Genomic DNA, 20,300 nt, shown 5'->3' on the forward strand with positions numbered 1-20,300 from the left:
ACTTGTTTAGACCTTTGAGGTCTAAAATAGGTCAGAACGTTGCCTCCTTTTTGGGAAATACAAACAGATTTGTAGTGGAACGAGACATATTACTCCCATGGAGGAGAGGTCTCCTACACAATGTAAGAACGCCTCTCTTTTTATCTGGTCTGCAGATAATCGAGAAAGAAGAAACCTTCCTCTTGGGGAAGAATTTCTGAACTCCAACTGATATCCCTGAGACACAATTTCTAGCGTCCAGGGATTCTGAACATCTCTTATCCAAGCCTGGACGAAGAGAGAGAGTCTGCCCCCTACTAGATCCGGTCCCGGATCAGGGGCAGACCCTTCATGCTGACTTGGAAGCAGCAGCAGGTTTCTTGGATTGTTTACCCTTGTTCCAAGACTGGTTGGGTCTCCAAGTGGACTTGGTTTGTGAATAGTTTCCTTCCTGTTTAGAGGAGGAGGAAGGGGGAACTCTCTTGAAATTTCGAAAGGAACGAAAATTACTCTGTTGACCTCTCTATTTGGACTTTTTATCCTGAGGGAGGAGATGACCCTTGCCTCCCGTGATGTCAGAAATAATTTCCTTCAAGTCAGGCCCGAACAGGGTCTTTCCCCTTGTAAGGAATAGCCAAAAGCTTAGACTTGGATGACACATCCGCAGACCAAGACTTCAACCATAAGGCCCTGCGTGCTAAGATGGCAAAGCCCGAACTCTTAGCCGCCAATTTGGAAATCTGCAGAGAAGCATCCGTAATAAACAAATTAGTTAATTTAAGAGCTTTAATCCGATCCTGAATCTCTTCCAAAGGAGTCTCAGTCTTAAGAGACCCTTCCATAGCATCAAACTAAGCAGCCGCACTGGTAACTGTAACAATGCAAGCCGCTGGTTGCAATAGCAATCCATGGGTGAACGTAAATCTTCTTAAGTAGACCCTCTAACTTCTTATCCATAGGGTCCTTGAAAGCACAACTATCCTCGATAGGAATAGTAGTTCGTTTGGCCAGGGTAGAAATGGCTCCCTCTACTTTAGGGACCGTCTGCCAAGAATCTCTAATAGCGTCGGCTATAGGGTACATCTTTTTAAAAACGGGAGAAGGAGAGAAGGTAATGCCTGGTCTCTCCCATTCCTTTGCAATAATCTCTGAAGTCCTCTTTGGAACTGGAAAGACATCTGAGTAAGGAGGAACTTCGAAGTATCTGTCCAACTTACTCAATTTCTCTGGAGGAACCACTATTGAGTCACAATCATCCAGAGTAACCAACACCTCCCTCAGTAATAAGCAGAGGTGTTCAAGCTTAAACTTGAAATAAACCACTTCAGAATCGGTCAGAAAGTTCACCTTCGGATAGGACCTCCGTACCCTCCAACTCAGAACCCTGGGAGGGTACTTCCGCAATCGCCATCATAGTATCATAGGCTGCATTGACTACATAGTTGTCCCTTCTTGTACTCTTGCTGTGCGATATGGGAAAGGTAGATAACGCATCAGAAAGTGTAGAGGACATCACTGCAGCTATGTCCTTTAACGTAATTGCTGCAGAAACTGGTGAAATACACGGCACCGCTTGAGCAGGCGTTAAGGGCTGTGACGCTTGGGGAGAAAGCTGCGGAATACTCTGCATCTCATCCGTAGACTCTTGAGAAGCATCCGCCTTAGGCAAAGATTTATCAAAAAAAATTTGGTCTCTATAGTGTAAAGCCCTCTCAATGCATGAGGTACAAAAAGGAACAAGAGGTTCCACAGTTGCATCCAAACACATGGAACATGTTACAGTCTGGATATCATCTGAATCCATGATAACAGAAAACAAGAAAAAATTGGTCTTGGCTCCTTTAAATTATATAGTTTCACAATTTATGGTCAAATTGTATAGTGAATATCAGCACAAACTAAATACTTGTCAGTACATGTGATCCTGACAAGATACTGTGCCTTTAAGAAATACAACGTCTAACAATTTTTCTTTGTTACTGCAAATCAGTTAGACGATATCAGCATTAATAGATTTCAAAAAGGAAACAAGCAGCACCTCGCCTAAACAGCTCTGCTGAGGCGCCTACCTGCCCCCACGGTCCACCGGCCACTCTTAGGCACTAATCCGGAACGTATCCCACAACGCCCAAGACCGCCTGCTCAATTCTCAACCATGCGGTCGTGGCGTCACTTGCGATGGTCTCTACAAGCAGTTGGGACTTCCGGAAATGATGTACGCTGCGCAGCAACTAAGTCCAAGCGCGCCAAAGTAATCCCCGCCCTTCGTGGGCGTCTCATAAGCCATTGTCGAAAGCAATCCGAAAAAGTCGGACAGTTAACAAAAAACACAGAGCCGTGAACCGGAGTCTCCTTGCAAGGCTCTGGTAACATACCCCCAGCGTCTGCCCCAAGTACACTAAACAGTGACCTGTAGGGAAGCCCTCACTCAGTTACACAAAACACAGAGCCGTCATTCTAATAAAGTACAGTCCAGAGCATCTGATAAGTAACATCATCTTGTCGGTTGACATGGCCACATGAGAACCCCACAGGAAAGCCCTACCCAGAGAGCCCATGTTCCCCAACAGATTAGAAGTGTACAGTCATTTCTGAGATAGCAAGTGGCCCAGAAAAATAAAAGACTGCAGTTAACTCTATGCTGAGCGACAGCATGACAAGTCCAAAGGATCAAGAGGTCCTCTCACTCCTGCAGCTCTGTGGACACAGAAAGGGCCTTAGTTAATATCTGCAAAGACCATCATCAGAAGGGCAGCACTAGTATGGGAGGCGCAGTGAAAGTTGAGTCCCACCAGTTCCCATTGCTCTAAAGCCAGTAGTAGTAGCTCTACTCTAGAGGCTGACAAGGAATACGGCTACACCCTATAATAAAATAGCACTCACTGGTAGGTACCATTTTAAAAATTCTAAAGCCAGTAGTAGTAGCTCTACTCTAGAGGCTGACAAGGAATACGGCTACACCCTATAATAAAATAGCACTCGCTGGTAGGTACCATTTTAAAAATAATAAACTTTTGATTGAAGAATCTAAACTAACACCTCACTTTACCTCTTCCTATCACTAACACAGGCAAAGAGAATGACTGGAGTGGGAAGGAAGGGAGGAGCTATATATACAGCTCTGCTGTGGTGCTCTTTGCCTCCTCATGCTGTCCAGGAGGCGATATCCCACAATTAAGGATGAAATCCGTGGACTCATCGTATCTTTAAAAAGAAAGTATATTAATATAACTGAGATAAGGGGCAGTCTGCAGTGGGTTAGATACAGGGTAATCACAGAGGTAAAAATTATATTACTATAACTGAGATAAGGGGCAGTCTCCAGAGGCTTAGATACAAGGTAATCACAGAGGTAAAAAGTATATTACTATAAGTGAGATAAGGGGCAGTCTGCAGAGGGTTAGATACAAGGTAATCACAGGTAAAAAGTATATTATTATAACTGAGATAAAGGGCAGTCTGCAGAGGCTTAGATACACGGTAATCACAGAGGTAAAAAGTATATTAATATAACTGAGATAAGGGGCAGTCTCCAGAGGGTTAGATACAAGGTAATCACAGAGGTAAAAAGTATATTAATATAACTGAGATAAGGGGCAGTCTCCAGAGGCTTAGATACAAGGTAATCAGAGGTAAAAAGTATATTAATATAACTGAGATAAGGAGCAGTGTGCAGAGGCTTAGATACAGGGTAATCACAGAGGTAAAAATTATATTAATATAACTGAGATAAGGGGCAGTCTCCAGAGGCTTAGATACAAGGTAATCAGAGGTAAAAAGTATATTAATATAACTGAGATATGGGGCAGTCTGCAGAGGCTTAGATAAAAGGTAATCACATAGGTAAAAAGTATATTAATATAGCTGTGTTGGTTATGCAAAACTGTGAAATGGGTTATAAAGGGAATATGTATTTTTTTAAACAATAACAATTCTGGTATAGACTGTCCCTTTAATGACACCTTTAATCACAGTTAAGTGCATTTATAGCTAAACCCAGATGCTGGCATTACTGTGCAAGAGACAGACATATGATCATTATCAAGCAATATTTCTTTAACACATTTGACAGATTATGGAAACTAAATGTGTTTGTCTGTTTTCAGCTAACATCGTTTGATCGAGGTAATATGGATGCTGCAAAGATAAGAGGTATGTCCTTTTATTATGTTCCTCTAATTGCTTAGCTTGCTGTACAGTGCATTTGACTGTGTGCCTCTCTTTCAGCTTTAGAGAAGTCGTTGGTTTCATGGGTGAATGACCAGGATGTGCCCTTCTGTCCAGACTGCGGGAATAAGTTCAGTATTCGTAACAGACGCCACCATTGTCGGCTCTGCGGCTCCATTATGTGCAAGCCGTGCACCGAGCTCATCACACTCCCACTTGCCTGTGAGAAATAACCCTTTAACCATTAACATTTTGTCTCTTTGCATCCTCTCACACTGGGGCATATGTTTCTGGCGAACCAGCAGGCTCTCCAGAAACAGCAGTTATGAAGCAGCGGTCACAAAGACCGCTGCTCTATAACCTGTCCGCCTGCTCTGAGCAGGCGGACGGACATCGCCGGAAATCAGCCCGATCGAGTACGATCGGGTTGATTGACACCCCCTTGCTGGTGGCCGATTGGCCGCGAGTCTGCAGGGGGCGGCGTTGCACCAGCAGCTCTTGTGAGCTGCTGGTGCAATGCTGAATACAGCGAGCATATTGCTCGCTGTATTCAGCGATGTCTGTCGGACTTGATGACTGTTGGATCAGGTCAGACAGACATTGATAACTAGAGGCCTTTATCTGTACCTCCCCTGTAACCTCATCCCTCTCAATCCTGCTGTCCCTTTATATTTTATCTTTCCCTGTAGCTCCTGTAAATACCTCTGATACCTCCCGTCTTAGTATAAACACTCCCCTGATCCCTGCTCTCCATATGGCTGTTACTGCTTGAACTGCTGTCTGTTGTGTCCATGTGATCTCTGGGGTAACCAGTGACTTCCCTATATCTTGCTATAACTGTTCTCTTTATTCTGTTACCTAGATCACTTCCTTCTCTCTCTCTCTGTGCCCCCAGATATAACCAGTGATACTGTCTCATTCTGTCCTTCTATTCTGCCCTCTGAAACATTTTTTATTTTTAAATTTTATTTTCCAACTATAGTACATACAAAATATAACTTTAAGTTTAATACGAGATAACCAATATTTTGGCTAATACAGAGAACCCCCTAACTGATCGTAGTTCCCAAATCATATTAGTAAAATGTCCTTTTAAGAAACAGTAGGCAACAAAACCTAGATTAGAAAAGAGAACATGCATATACCTAACATTATGTCTATGTACTTGTGAGATCAGGAAAAGAAACGGAAACTGTCCTACTTAATTATAAGTTCTGATGGTGTTGGATTGTTGTATAATGAAAGTAGGAGATATGGGACTCTATAAGGTGGAAGATCTTAAAAGGAACTGATCAAATTAGGAATCAAAATCGTACCAGAAAAATTAAATTTCTAGTTCAACGTGAAGGACAAAGGGGGTAAAAAAAAAAAAAAGAGGAAGGAAAAAAAGAGAGAGAGAGCAGAAGAGGAAGAATGTGCCCCCCCCAGCTCTCACTCCAGGGCCCTTGGTATAATCAATACAGGAATGTAATGGGGCACAAAGTGCCCCATTAAAGGGACACTGTACCCAAATTGTTTTCTTTTGTGATTCAGATAGAGCATGCAATTTTAAGCAACTTTGTAATTTACGCCTATTATCAATGTTTCTTTGTTCTCTTGGTATCTTTATTTAAAAATAAGGCATCTAAGCTTTTTTTTGTTTCAGAACTCTGGAAAGCAGATTTTTATTGGTGGATGAATTTATCCACCAATCGGCAAGAACAACCCAGGTTGTTCACAAAAATGGGCCGGCATCTAAACTTACATTCTTGCATTTCAATAAAGATACCAAGAGTATGATGAAAATTTGATAATAGGAGTTCATTAGAAAGTTGCCTAAAATTGCATACTCTACCTGAATTATGAAAGAAAAAATTTGGGTTCAGTGTCCCTTTAACTACACATATTCCCCTCTCCGTAACTTGCCGCAAATTCCCCTCATTAACTCTCCACAAATCTCCCAACCATAACTTTGTACAAATTCCCCCAGTAACTCTCCACAAATCCCCCCCCCCCAATAATTCTCCACAAATTGTACCCCCAGTAACTCTAAAAATCTTTCCCTAGTAACTCTCTACAAATCTCTCCTTCTCCTGAAACTCCAACCCATGTCACTTTCCACTGATCTCTCCTTCCCTCCAATTACTTTCCCTTCTCCGGTAACTCTCAACCCCGTTAACGTTTCACTGACCTTCCCTCCCCTTAGTAACGCTCCAAAAATCACTGTCAGCCGTGTCTTTTATCTTAGATGAGAAAAAACTGTACTTTTATCTTTAGCTCACAGTTGATCAGGTGCAGCCATCTGTCTCGATTATTATATTATAATTTATTCTGATTTGTGCCTCTTGCAAGCCATTCTACATACAGAATATGCCGCGTAGTATTTCAATATATTTGTATCTATATGATGTAATTGCCGTCTAGTTCAGGCATGGGTCTTAATATACCGACTATAGAAGTCAATGGAGAAAAAAATAAACTAACACCCCACTCCACGATCTCATATTCTCATGTGCGCTAACCCAACATGATAATACGAATATTTCACATTCCAATGTTCTGCACATAGCAGAATATGTTCTAGTTATTCGAGAAATATATATATATATATATATATATATATATATATATTATATACCGTATTGTTCCGCATATAGGCCGCACTTTTTTCCCTTGATTTCTACCTTTAAAGTTGCAGTGCGGCCTATATGCGGGGGCGCGGCCTATAATCGGTATTTTTTGTGTTTTTTTTTTTTTTTTTGGCTTAATATTGCCTATTATAGTAAATACCGGGTAAGGAATGTACCGGTAACAGACCAAGCTCCTATGAAATAAGCATTTCTATAATCACCCTATATCATCCTCCTTGTACCGGTACTTGTATCAACTACGGACCCTAGTAACAAGGGTAGAACACCCAATAGGGGGCGCTACAGCCTACAAAGTATGCAATACCATATGTACATATATATATATATATATATATATATATATATATATATATATATAATATATATATATATATATATATATGTGTGTAATGTATGTAATCTCAGCACAGTGAAGATCTGGCAGAGCCAATATTGGATCAGTATCCACACATATATATATATACACATAGGAGTGTACACACGACCGTAAAATTAATGTCTAATGCAGATCACCATATGCAGGGTATTAGATGGCACAACAGTATCAATACACAATTAAATACCAGAGTCCAAAATAGAAGATGGAGTCAGACTCCAGCAATGGTCAAATATATTCCAAGGTGTATCAGTTCTGTACAATTCCAGGCCGCACTCAATCTTCACCCTCCAAAGGTCAGACAATCTAGAAAAAACAAGGAAAGAGGCGCCGTATGTGTGAATCTGCAACAACCAGTTCCACTAAGACCGCATGGTTGTAGAGTAAAGCAGGCGTTCTGAAGCCTAGCAGGCAGTGGTTGGTGTACTGTGGGGGGCAGGTAGGCGCCTCAGCAGAGCTGTTGAGGCGGAGAGGTGCACTTTTTCTTTTAGTTATGCAGTAACTAGGTTTAACTGTCAATATTTTTATGTGTGCAGTAAAATTGTTAGTTTTAAAATGTAAAGGCACAGTATACTCTCTGTTTCAGAGGGTTTTATCATATAACTTCTATATTAGGGCTGTTACCTTCATTTTTTCTGTTTTAAAATTTAACAGATTATATTTTTCAGACCAAGATTTGCTTTGCTTTGCTTTATCTTTATCATGGAAGATTTTCAGAACAGTATATGTTCCATATGCTTGGATGCCAATGTGGAACCTCCTTTTTGTCCCTCATGCATTGAGAGGGCATTACAGTTTAGAGGGCAAATTTTCTTGATAAGAAATTAAGAGAAGCGGATGTTTCTCAGGGTTCTGCTGATGAGATTCAGAGTATGCCGCAACTTTCTCCCCAAGCGTCAAAGCCCTTAACGCCCACTCAAGCGGAGCCAAGTGCCTCTGCAGCTTCAGCTTCGATTACGTTAAAGGACATAGCTGCAGTTATGTCATCTACTCTGTCCGATGCATTATCTGCCTTTCCTGTATTTCAAGGCAAACTCAAAAGGAAGGAAAAACACGTGGTCAATGCAACTTCCGATGCCTTGATGGCGATTTCAGAAGTACCCTCCCTGGGGTCTGAAGTGGAGGGTATGGAGGTTCTATCCGAAGGTGAACTTTCTGATTCGGGAAGTGCTCTTCCGCTGACAAATTCAGAAGTGGTTTCATTCGGATTTAAGCTTGAACACCTCCACTTATTATTGAGGGCGGTTTTGGTAACTCTGGACGACTGTGATTCAATAGTGGTTCCTCCAGAGAAATTGAGTAAGTTGGACAGATACCTAGAAGTCAATTCTTATTCTGTTTTTCCGGTTCCTAAGAGAACTTCAGAGATTATTGCTAAGGAATGGGAGAGACCAGGTATTCCATTCTCTCCTTCTCCCGTTTTTAAGAATATGTACCCTATAGCTGACACTAGTAGGGACTCTTGGCAGACGGTCCCTAAGGAGGAGGGAGCTATTTCCACCTTGGCTAAACGTACTACTATTCCTATTGAGGATAGTTGTGCTTTCAAAGACCCTATGGATAAGAAGTTGGAGGGTCTCCTTAAGAAGATCTGTGTTCATCAGGGGTTGCTATTGCAACCGGCGGCCTGCATTGTTACGGTTACAAGTGCAGCTGCTTATTGGTTTGATGCTCTGGAAGAGTCTCTTAAGACTGAGACTTCTTTGGAAGAGATACAAAATCGGATTAAAGCTCTTAAATTAGCTAATTTGTTTATTACGGATGCTTCCCTACAGATTGGCGGCTAACAGTTCGGGTTTTTCCATCTTAGCACGCAGAGCCTTATGGTTGAAATCTTGGTCTGCGGATGTGTCATCCAAGTCTAAGCTTCTGGCTATTCCTTACAAGGGGAAGACCCTGTTCGGTCCTGACTTGAAGGAAATTATTTCTGACATCACGGGAGGCAAGGGTCATCTCCTCCCTCAGGACAAAAAATCTAAACTGAGAGGGCGACAAAGTAATTTCCGTTCCTTTCGAAATTTCAAGGGAATCCCCCCCCCTCTTCTTCCTCTAAACAGGAAGGAAACTATTCACAAGCCAAGTCTACCTGAAGACCCAACCAGTCTTGGAACAAGGGTAAACAATCCAAGAAACCTGCTGCTGCTCCCAAGTCAGCATGAAGGGTTGGCCCCCAATCCGGGACCAGATCTCGTAGGGGGCAGACTTTCCTTCTTCATCCAGGCTTGGATACGAGACGTTAAGGATCCCTGGGCAATAGAAATTGTGTCTCAGGGATACAAATTGGAGTTCAGAAATTCTTCCCCCAGAGGAAGGTTTCTTCTTTCACGATTATCTGTAGACCAGATAAAAAGAGAGGCGTTCTTACGTTGTGTAAGAGACCTCTCCTTCATGGGAGTAATCTGTCCCGTTCCAATTCAGGAACATGGACAGGGGTTTTATTCAAATCTGTTTGTAGTTCCCAAAAAGGAGGGAACTTTCAGACCTATTTTAGACCTCAAGAGTCTAAACAAGTTTCTCAGAGTTCCATCTTTCAAGATGGAAACTATTCGTACCATTCTCCATTGATCCAGGAGGGTCAATTTATGACTACAGTGGATCTAAAGGATGCATATCTTCATGTTCCTATCCACAGATATCATCACAAGTCTCTGAGGTTTGCCTTTCTTGGCAAACATTTTCAGTTTGTAGCTCTCCCTTTCGGTCTGGCCATGGCGCCCAGAATTTTCACAAAGGTTCTGGGGTCTCTATTGGCGGTTTTCAGAACGCGGGGCATTGCGGGTGGCGCCTTATCTAGACGATATTCTGATCCAGGCGTCATCTTATCAACTAGCAAGATCTCATACAGATATTGTGCTATCCTTCCTGAGAACTCACGGGTGGAAGGTAAATCTGGAAAAGAGTTTAATTCCTCAGACAAGGGTACCCTTTCTGGGAACCCTAATCGACTCTATTTCAATGAAAAATTTTCTGATGGAGGTCAGGAAGTTAAAAATTCTGGATACATGTCGAACCCTTCAGTCCAATTCTCGGCCGCCAGTGGCTCAGTGCATGGAGGTAATCGTATTGATGGTGGCGGCGGCAATGGACATTGTACCGTTTGCACGTTTTCATCTCAGGCCTCTGCAGCTAAGCATGCTCAGGCAATGGAATGGAGATCATACAGACTTGTCTCCTCAAATAACCCTAGATCAGGAGACAAGGGACTCTCTTCTATGGTGGTTGTCGCTGGATCATCTATCCCAGGGGACATGCTTTTGCAGACCCACGTGGGTGATTGTGACAACGGATGCCATCCTGTTAGGATGGGGAGCAGTCTGGAGCTCCTTAAGGGGTCAGGGAGTATGGAGTCAAGCAGAATCTCTCCTCCCTATCAACATTCTAGAGTTGGGGGCGATATTCAATGCGCTTCAGGCCTGGCCTCAGTTGGCCTCGACCCAATTCATCAGATTTCAGTCGGACAACAGAACAACGGTGGCTTACATCAATCATCAGGGAGGAACAAGGAGTTCCTTAGCGATGTCAGAAGTAGCCAAGATAATTCAGTGGGCAGAGTCTCACTCTTGTCATCTGTCAGCGATCCACATCCCAGGGGTAGAAAACTGGGAAGCAGATTTTCTGAGCAGACAGACATTTCATCCGGGGGAGTGGGAACTCCATCTGGAGGTATTTTCCAACCTGATTCTCAGATGGGGCAGGCCGGAGTTGGATCTCATGGCATCTCGTCAGAATACCAAACTTCCGAGATACGGGTCCAGGGATCCCCAGGCCGAGCTGATAGATGCCTTGGTCTTTCAGTCTAGCTTATGTATTCCCTCCGTTTGCTCTCCTTCCCCAGGTGATTGCTCAAATCAAACAGGAGAGGGCATCAGTGATCCTCATTGCCCCTGCGTGGCCTCGCAGGATTTGGTATGCCGATCTGGTGGACATGTCGTCTCAGCCACCATGGAAACTTCCATTGAGGAAGAACCTTCTCATTCAGGGTCCCTTCCATAACCCAAATCTAGTTTCTCTGCAACTGACTGCTTGGAGATTGAACGCTTAATTTTATCTAGGCGAGGTTTTTCTGATTCGGTTATTGATACTTTAATTTAGGCACGTAAGCCTGTTACTAGGAAGATTTACCATAATATATGGCGCAAATATCTATATTGGTGTGAATCTAAGGGCTACTCATGGAGTAGGATCAGGATTCCTAGGATTTTATCTTTTTTCCAAGAAGGATTGGAGAAGGGGTTATCTGCAAGTTCTTTGAAGGGCCAGATCTCTGCCTTATCTATTCTGTTACATATGCGTTTGGCAGATGTTCCGAATGTACAATCTTTTTGTCAGGCTCTGACTAGAATCAGGCCTGTATTTAGACCAATTGCTCCTCCTTGGAGTTTGAATTTAGTTCTTAAAGTTCTACAAGGGGTTCCGTTTGAACCTATGCATTCCATAGATATTAAGTTATTATCTTGGAAAGTTTTATTTCTGGTTGCTATTTCTACTGCTCGAAGAGTATCGGAGCTTTCGGAATTACAATATAATTCTCCTTACCTTATTTTCCATGCGGATAAGGTGGTGTTACGTACTAAACATGGTTTTCTTTGTAACGGTACCAACAGGATACCAAGGGTTAACACCAGATGAACAATGTCCTGCATAGGGAATCAGCAATTCACAACCCAGCCAGTTTTCAGGTTTAAAACAGAATGACATTTATTAAAAGGATATGCCTAGTATTTATGCAGGTCTGACCCCCCAGATGGGGGGTTGAAAGAATGTTGTACATTAGATGGAGGGACCACACCCTTGGACAGGCCACAATAGAATCACATTACTTTACTTAGCAGATAACAACTTAAACACAAGACACATTTGGCTTTTCTTATCACCTAGGCGTCTGCTCTCTGAGGGTGATTAAACAATGGACTGTTTATCACTAACTTTAATGACAGTACACAATAGCTGAGGCTAGTAACCTTGTCGTTCAAGAATAGTTTCTTAAAGCTGAACACAGTTAACTCCTTCAGTACTGACAGAAGGGTCTGTCACATCTACATAGCACACAATACAGCCTATAGACAACCTTTCTTACATTATAGTCCAGAAGTGGCTAGGTTTGCCACAATGCTCCCCCAGAACCAAGCCGGCATACACAGTCTGATCCCAACGGATCAGCTTGGGGATGTACGGGGAAGTACTCACAGATCACTTTTCAAGTTCAGTTTGTCTGGACAACCCGTCGGCGTTACCGTTTTGTTTCCCTGGGCGGTAATGGATGGAAAAGTCGAAGGGCTGCAGCGCCAAACTCCAGCGCAGCAGCCTGGCATTGTCCCCGGCCACACGGTTCAGCCACACCAACGGGTTGTGATCTGTGAGTAAGGAAAAAGGTTGTCCATACAGGTACGGCTGCAACTTTTGGAGGGCCCACACCACGGCCAGGCATTCTTTTTCGATGGCGGCGTAGCTTACTTCACGGGGCAACAACTTTCGGCTCAAGTAAGCTACGGGGTGTTCTCCGCCATCTGCTCCAACTTGGCTCAGCACTGCCCCCACTCCAAACATCGAAGCGTCTGTGTGAACAAGAAATCTTTTAGTGGGATCGGGTGCAGCAAGTACAGGCGCATTAGTTAGAGCAGTCTTTAGTTGTTGGGTCACCTCTGCGGTAAACTGGGTGCCCCTATCCGATATTATCTCCTGGGGGAACCCTACCCGGGAAATATTTTTATTAAAGCTTCAGCTACCGTCTCTGCATGGATGTTGGAGAGAGCAATGGCCTCGGGGGTACCTAGTGGCGTAGTCCACCACGGTTTAAAATGTACCTCTTCCCGGAGGGACTGGGCTTGGGTAGTCACAGGGTTAACATCAGCGGGACCCATGGGAGCATAGGCAGAAACAAGGGGGGGCCAAGTCATTTCCAAGGAGAACATCAGCAGGTAAGTCCTTCTTGACCCCCACATTCACAGGTCTAGCGCCCACTCCCAAATCCAAATGTACCCTGGCAACAGGTAGGTGGAACACAGTGCCCCCTGCTACCCTCACAGCCACAGTGTCTCCAGTGTGCTGTTTCTCAGACACCAAGTTCTCTTGAAGCAAGGTCATGGTAGCACCAGTATCCCGTAGACCACTGACCTCCTTCCCATTCACTTTAACCCGTTGCCGGTTATTCCGGTGGGCAGCTTGCACAGGGTCTGCTTCATGTAGGCTGCCCCAGCATTCTGGCGCCTCTACGTAGCGGGCCGCAGGCTGAGGATTATGTGGGATTCCGCCGGCGGGTCTTCTCCAGGACTGTGCTTGATTCGCTGCGTTTAGGGGACACTGGTATTTTGTGCCCTAGTTGCTTACATCCAAAGCACCGAATAGGTTGTGAGTAGCCCCGCGAATTGAACCGGGCTCTCTGAGGGTAGTTCGTGGCCGGAGGCCGTGTGGTATAGCGGTGCGCCGGGGGCTGGGTAACTGGCAGCTGCTGGGGTGACTGGGGATCTGTACTCCACTCTAGCAGTAGGCAATCGGTATACCGCTCCCCCTGCCCCTCGTACTGCCACGGATCCGCCAATGTGTGCTGTATCCGGCACCAAATGGGGAGCTATCAGGGTTAAAGTAGCTCCCGAATCCCGAAGTCCCTGGACCTCCTTCCCCTCTACGGTCACCAGCTGGCGGTGATGTTGCCGGTTATCGGTGGCCCGGACCGACATCACCTCATGCAGAATTCCCAGGGGTTCCTCGGCTTGGGTGCTCAACACCTCATGAGCGGCTGGCTCCGTTTGGTAATGGTGAGCAGCCGCCCTTGGGGCCAGGTTCTGTCTGACCTGGTTCCAAGCTTGTCTGCTCCGATTTTGGGTGCACTCACGTGCCATATGTCCCAACTGCTTGCAGGTGTGGCATTGTATATTCGCCCCGTCCGTTGTATCGTGAAGGGGGGTGGTGGATTCCCTGGGGCTGGGCGAAAAGGTGCCGCTGTGTGGTTGTTAGGCTGTAGTCCATGGTGCCTCCTGGTATCAAAATGCTGGTCTGCTAATCTGGCTGCTTCGGTTAAGGTGAGGGGTTTTCGATCTCTCACCCATTCTTGGGCTTCTGGGGACAAGCCGTTAAAGAATTGCTCCAACAGCATCAGTTGTCGCAATTCTTCCATGGTGGTAGCTTGGCTGGCCTGTTTCCACCCTTGAGATGCTTGATCCAGCTTGTGGGCCCACTCTGCATGTGAATCTCTTTCTGGCTTGCGCCGGCCTCTAAACTTGCGCCGGTATGCCTCTGGGGTAATGGCATATCTTTCCAAGATCGCTCTCTTCATTTTAGCGTAATCCTTGCTGTCCTCCCTGGGTACAGCGCGATACGCTTCCGCTGCCCTACCGGCTAGCTTGCCTGCTAGCACCGGCACCCACACGGACTGCTCCAAATCATGTAACTCGCACAGTCTCTCAAAATCCTGTAAATACGCATTGATCTCATCCTTCTCCTCACAAAACATTTTAAATGCATGGTATGGGATTTTGGGTCTTACTGGGTTGCTGAGTGCGTCCAAAATGGATTCTGCTCGGGAGGATGCATTCCGCGGACTGTGTGCCATCACGTACTCTTGCACATCTGCCATTACCACGGATAGCATATCCCGTGGTACAGGTTGGGGTAAAAATTCCAGCCTGGTCCTCATTTCCCTCTGGTATAGGGTCTCCTCCATGGCTGCTGGAGGCGTAGCGCTGCGAGCTCTGTCTCCCTCCATCAGCTCGGCAATTAATATAGCCTTGGGTTTGCTGCTGCCTATCTTTCCCCTGGCTTCTAGCAGTTCCTTTAACGTTTGTCTCTTTAGCTTAGAATAATCCATCTCCATTCACTTTGGTCCCTGGTACTCCTTCCATCTTAGTCAGTATTGTAGTAATCCCCCTCTTCCTGAGGTTACTGGCTTGTGTAGTTGCTCTTCTTGGCGATAAGGTTCATTCCGTCGCTTGCCACCAATTGTAACGGTACCAACAGGATACCAAGGGTTAACACCAGATGAACAATGTCCTGCATAGGGAATCAGCAATTCACAACCCAGCCAGTTTTCAGGTTTAAAACAGAATGACATTTATTAAAAGGCTATGCCTAGTATTTATGCAGGTCTGACCCCCCAGATGGGGGGTTGAAAGAATGTTGTACATTAGATGGAGGGACCACACCCTTGGACAGGCCACAATAGAATCACATTACTTTACTTAGGCAGATAACAACTTAAACACAATGCTCTCTGAGGGTGATTAAACAATGGACTGTTTATCACTAACTTTAATGACAGTACACAATAGCTGAGGCTAGTAACCTTGTCGTTCAAGAATAGTTTCTTAAAGCTGAACACAGTTAACTCCTTCAGTACTGACAGAAGGGTCTGTCACATCTACATAGCACACAATACAGCCTATAGACAACCTTTCTTACATTATAGTCCAGAAGTGGCTAGGTTTGCCACATTCTTCCTAAAGTTGTTTCAGACAGGAACATTAATCAGGAAATTGTTGTTCCGTCCTTGTGTCCTAATCCTTCTTCTCAGAAGGAACGCCTGCTACATAATGTAGATGTAGTCCGTGCTTTGAAGTTCTACTTGCAAGCGACTAAGGATTTTCGTCAATCTTCTTCCTTGTTTGTCGTTTTTTCAGGGAAACCTAGGGGTCAGAAAGCTACAACTACCTCTTTCTTTTTGGCTGAAGAGTATCATCCGTTTTGCTTATGAGACTGCTGGACAGTAGCCTCCTGAAAGAATTACGGCTCATTTCACTAGGGCTATTGCTTCCTCATGGGCATTCAAAAATGATGCTTCTGTTGAACAGATTTGCAAGGCTGCAACTTGGTCCTCTCTTCACACTTTTTCTAAATTTACAAATTTGATACTTTTGTCTTGGCTGAGGCTGTTTTTTGGGAGGAAGGTTCTTCAAGCAGTGGTTCCGTTTAGGTTCCCTGTCTTGTCCCTCCCGTTTCATCCGTGTACTATAGTTTTGGTATTGTATCCCACAAGTAAGGATGAAATCCGTGGACTCATCGTGTCTTTAAAAAGAAAAGAAAATTTATGCTTACCTGATAAATTTGTTTCTTTTACGACACGATGAGTCCACGGCCCGACCTGTTTTATGAGACAGGTTTTTATTTTTGGTTAAACTTCAGTCACCTCTGCACCTTAGCTTTTCCTTTCTCTTCCTAACTTCGGTCGAATGACTGGAGTGGGAGGGAAGGGAGGAGCTTTATATACAGCTCTGCTGTGGTGCTGTTTGCCTCCTCCTGCTGACCAGGAGGCGTAATCCCACAAGTAAGGATGAAATCCGTGGACTCATAGTGTCTAAAAAGAAACAAATTTATTAGGTAAGCATAAATTTTCTTTTTAAATAATGGCAGGTGTGTACTGACTCCTATTTAACATGATTTTGAATTTGAACCTGATATTTTAACAGGGGGTGTGTAGACTTATTATATCCACTGTATATGTATGTGTGTGTGTGTATATATATATATATATATTATATATATGTGTATATATGTGTGTGTGTGTGTGTGTATATGTATATATTTATATATATATATATATATATATTATATATATATATATATATATATATATATATATATATATATATATATAAAAAGTTTAGGCACCCCTGACAATTTCCATTATTTTCATTTATAAATAATTGGGTGTTTGGATCAGCAATTTCATTTTGATCTATCAAATAACTGAAGGACACAGTAATATTTCAGTAGTGAGATGAGGTTTATTGGATTAACAGAAAATGTGCAATATGCATCGAAACGAAATTACGTGCATAAATTTGTGCACCCCAACAGAAATATTGCATCAATATTTAGTAGATCCTCCTTTAGCAGAAATAACAGCCTCTAGATGCTTCCTATAGCCTGTAATGAGTGTCTGGATTCTGGATGAAGGTATTTTGGACTATTCCTCCTTGCAAAACATTTCCAGTTCAGTTAGGTTTGATGGTTGCCGAGCATGGACAGCCCGCTTCAAATCACCCCACAGATTTTTAATGATATTCCGGTCTGGGGACTGGGATGGCCATTTCAGAACATTGTACTTGTTCCTCTGCATAAATGCCAGAGTAGATTTTGAGCAGTGTTTTGGGTTGTTGTCTTGTTGAAATATCCAGCTCCGGATAACATGTGTATTTATGTATCTCTGTTAAAGCCCTTTGCAGCGTTTTTTTTTCCCTAACAGCTGAAACCTCATATAGTTAAGCCTTTATAACTTTTTTGGGAATATTTTTTTATTAGATAGTATTGTTATGACTGTAACTGTATTGTGTAAAAAATTTTTATGTGTTTTGTTACACTTTTTTGTTTTGCAAAACAGTTAACCAGAGCTCTGAGGACACTGGTAATCATTCTAGGGTAACAATTAACAATTTATATTCTATAGTAATTTTGTACTTTAGGGTATATTGTGATTGTGCTCAAGCAATCACGTTTACTTTCAACTCTTAATAGCAGCGATACCAGCGCAAACAGCCGGGATAAATCCCTAATAGCTCTACTAGTAATCTGGCTCTAATGTTTGATAAATGTGGGCACAATTATTCCAATAGCAGGGACATGTTACATGGATAGTGGTATAAACAGCGAATCTGCATCTTCGCTTTACAGCTGTCACCTGAAGTATATGTGTAACACACAGAAATCTATTTGTTCCCTCCTTGTAGACAAACTCACCAGCGCCAGCAAACACTCTCTCTCCGCTCACGACAGTCCCAACCTATCTCCAAACACCAGCACTCAGACCTCGCGCCGTGGCAGCATCAGCAGCTTGAGCAGCGTAAGTTCTGTGCTGGATGAAAAGGATGATGACAAGATTCGCTGCTGCCTCCACTGCAAGGAAACTCTGCTTAAACGGGAAATGCAGATGGATGAGAAGCAGCACACACCTGAAATTGTCAAGCTTTATCAGGTAAATCCTGGGGAGAACGCCAGTACCAATGCCGTGTACGGGTCGCTCAAACAAATGTCTGCTGCTGTTTGTAGGAGTTGATGTCTGAGTGGTATTTCAGCTTAAGAGCCCAGGTGTTTGTTTTGCATGAGCACATGGTGACTTTCTCGCACCATAAACAGTGATGCTTGTTAGTTCAGGACGTGTAGGTGGGACCTGTAGGGAGATGAAATGCTCTAAAACTTGTTGTGTTACAGAAGCTGCGTGCCTGTATGGAGAAGGTTGATCAGAAAGCACCTGAATATATCAGAATGGCGCAATCTATCAAGTGAGTCCCTGCTGTAATGTGCAGAACATATTGTCACTAAACAGGAGGGTAGCTGAGTGATACACAGACACCATATGTAAATATGCTCTTCGTGACACTACTTAGCAGTCTGTATAGTGGGGACACCTTTTACTTATGGCTATTGAGCTTTTACGTGTTATATAAGTAACATTTATTTACATACATGGGCAGATGCTACTTATGATGCCCTTTCTCTTCTGATACTCTGGAATTATAATGTTTCTATATAACAAAAACAAGTTTTTAAACACTAGTCTCATTTACCCCGTGTAGTGATGGCAACGCCCAGAAGTGTTTGAGCTAAGAGAAATAAATTACCAATTCCAAATGTTTCATCTGGAAGGTGACAATCTTGCTTTGTAACAAAACAAACCCATTGTATTTAAGCATCTATGAAAGGGGTAATTATAGTAGAAACATTGCTGCATGCCTTGTCACTGTTTGATACTCTTTTTCCTTTTAGTGCTGGAGAGACAACCTATAATTTGGATGATGCTAATAACCTGCGGATAGAGGTGCAGAAATACTATGAATTAATTGATGCATTAAGGTAAGACATTTTAGAGTTTACACAAGAGTATTGTGTGTGGCAGCTGGCACCAGAATCTGATCAGAATATTTACAGTATATTCTGTTTTATAACTTTCCTTGCACAGACAATCAGATGTCTAACCTATCTGAAAGCACATAAAGCAAATCCTAAAAGGCAACAATTTCCTCTACTTGTGTAAATAAAGACTTACATAAACCAGTAATCATTTGTTGCAATCCCATCAATGCCAGCTACATTCCCAAACAAATCTCAGATCAGATGCCTGCCCCTAGCAATCCCATCAATGCCAGCTACATTCCCATACAAATATCAGATCAGATGCCTGCCCCTAGCAATTCCATTAATGCCAGCTACATTCCCATACAAATCTCAGATCAAAGTCCTGCCCCTAGCAATACCATCAATTCCAGCTACATTCCCATACAAATATCAGATCAGATGCCTGCCCCTAGCAATCCCATCAATGCCAGCTACATTCCCATACAAATCTCAGATCAGATGCCTGCCCCTAGCAATCCCATCAATGCCAGCTACATTCCCATACAAATCTCAGATCAAATTCCTGTCCCTAGCAATCTCATCAATACCAGCTACATTCCCAAACAAATCTCAGATCAGATGTCTGTTCCTAGCAATCCCATCAATGCCAGCTACATTCCCAAACAAATCTCAGATCAGATGCCTGTTCCTAGCAATCCCATCAATGCCAGCTACATTCCCAAACAAATATCAGATCAGATGCCTGCCCCTAGCAATCCCATCAATGCCAGCTACATTCCCAAACAAATCTCAGATCAGGTGCCTATCCCTAGCAATCTCATCGATGCCAACTACATTCCCATACAAATCTCAGATCAAATTCCTGTCCCTAGCAATCCCATCAATGCCAGCTACATTCCCAAACAAATCTCAGATCAGGTGCCTATCCCTAGCAATCTCATTGATGCCAACTACATTCCCATACAAATCTCAGATCAAATTCCTGTCCCTAGCAATCCCATCAATGCCAGCTACATTCCCAAAATAATCTCAGATCAGATGCCTGTCCCTAGCAATCTCATCGATGCCAACTACATTCCCATACAAATCTCAGATCAAATTCCTGTCCCTAGCAATCCCATCAATGCCAGCTACATTCCCATACAAATCTCAGATCAGATGCCTGTCCCTAGCAATCCCATCGATGCCAGCTACATTCCCATACAAATCTCAGATCAGATGCCTATCCCTAGCAATTCCATCAATACAAGCTATATTCCTATACAAATCTCAGTTCAGATGCCTGTCCCTAGCAATTCCATCAATACCAGCTACATTCCCAAACAAAGCTCAGATCAGATGCCTATCCCTAGCAATCACATCAT

The 20,300-nt window shown here is 43.4% G+C and overlaps 1 protein-coding gene across 1 annotated transcript in view; it reads left to right on the forward strand.

Annotated features, from left to right (window-relative positions):
* RBSN (rabenosyn, RAB effector) overlaps positions 1 to 20,300 on the forward strand; it is a 190,977-nt gene that overhangs the window by 76,931 nt on the left and 93,746 nt on the right. Inside the window, exons 5-9 of the mRNA XM_053689352.1 lie at positions 4,086 to 4,131; positions 4,207 to 4,368; positions 17,811 to 18,055; positions 18,292 to 18,362; positions 18,847 to 18,933. Of these exons, the coding sequence (XP_053545327.1) occupies positions 4,086 to 4,131; positions 4,207 to 4,368; positions 17,811 to 18,055; positions 18,292 to 18,362; positions 18,847 to 18,933 (611 nt within the window). The remainder of the gene's footprint in view (positions 1 to 4,085; positions 4,132 to 4,206; positions 4,369 to 17,810; positions 18,056 to 18,291; positions 18,363 to 18,846; positions 18,934 to 20,300) is intronic.

This window comes from Bombina bombina, chromosome 7, assembly GCF_027579735.1.
Source record: "Bombina bombina isolate aBomBom1 chromosome 7, aBomBom1.pri, whole genome shotgun sequence".
Lineage (NCBI taxonomy): Eukaryota > Metazoa > Chordata > Amphibia > Anura > Bombinatoridae > Bombina > Bombina bombina.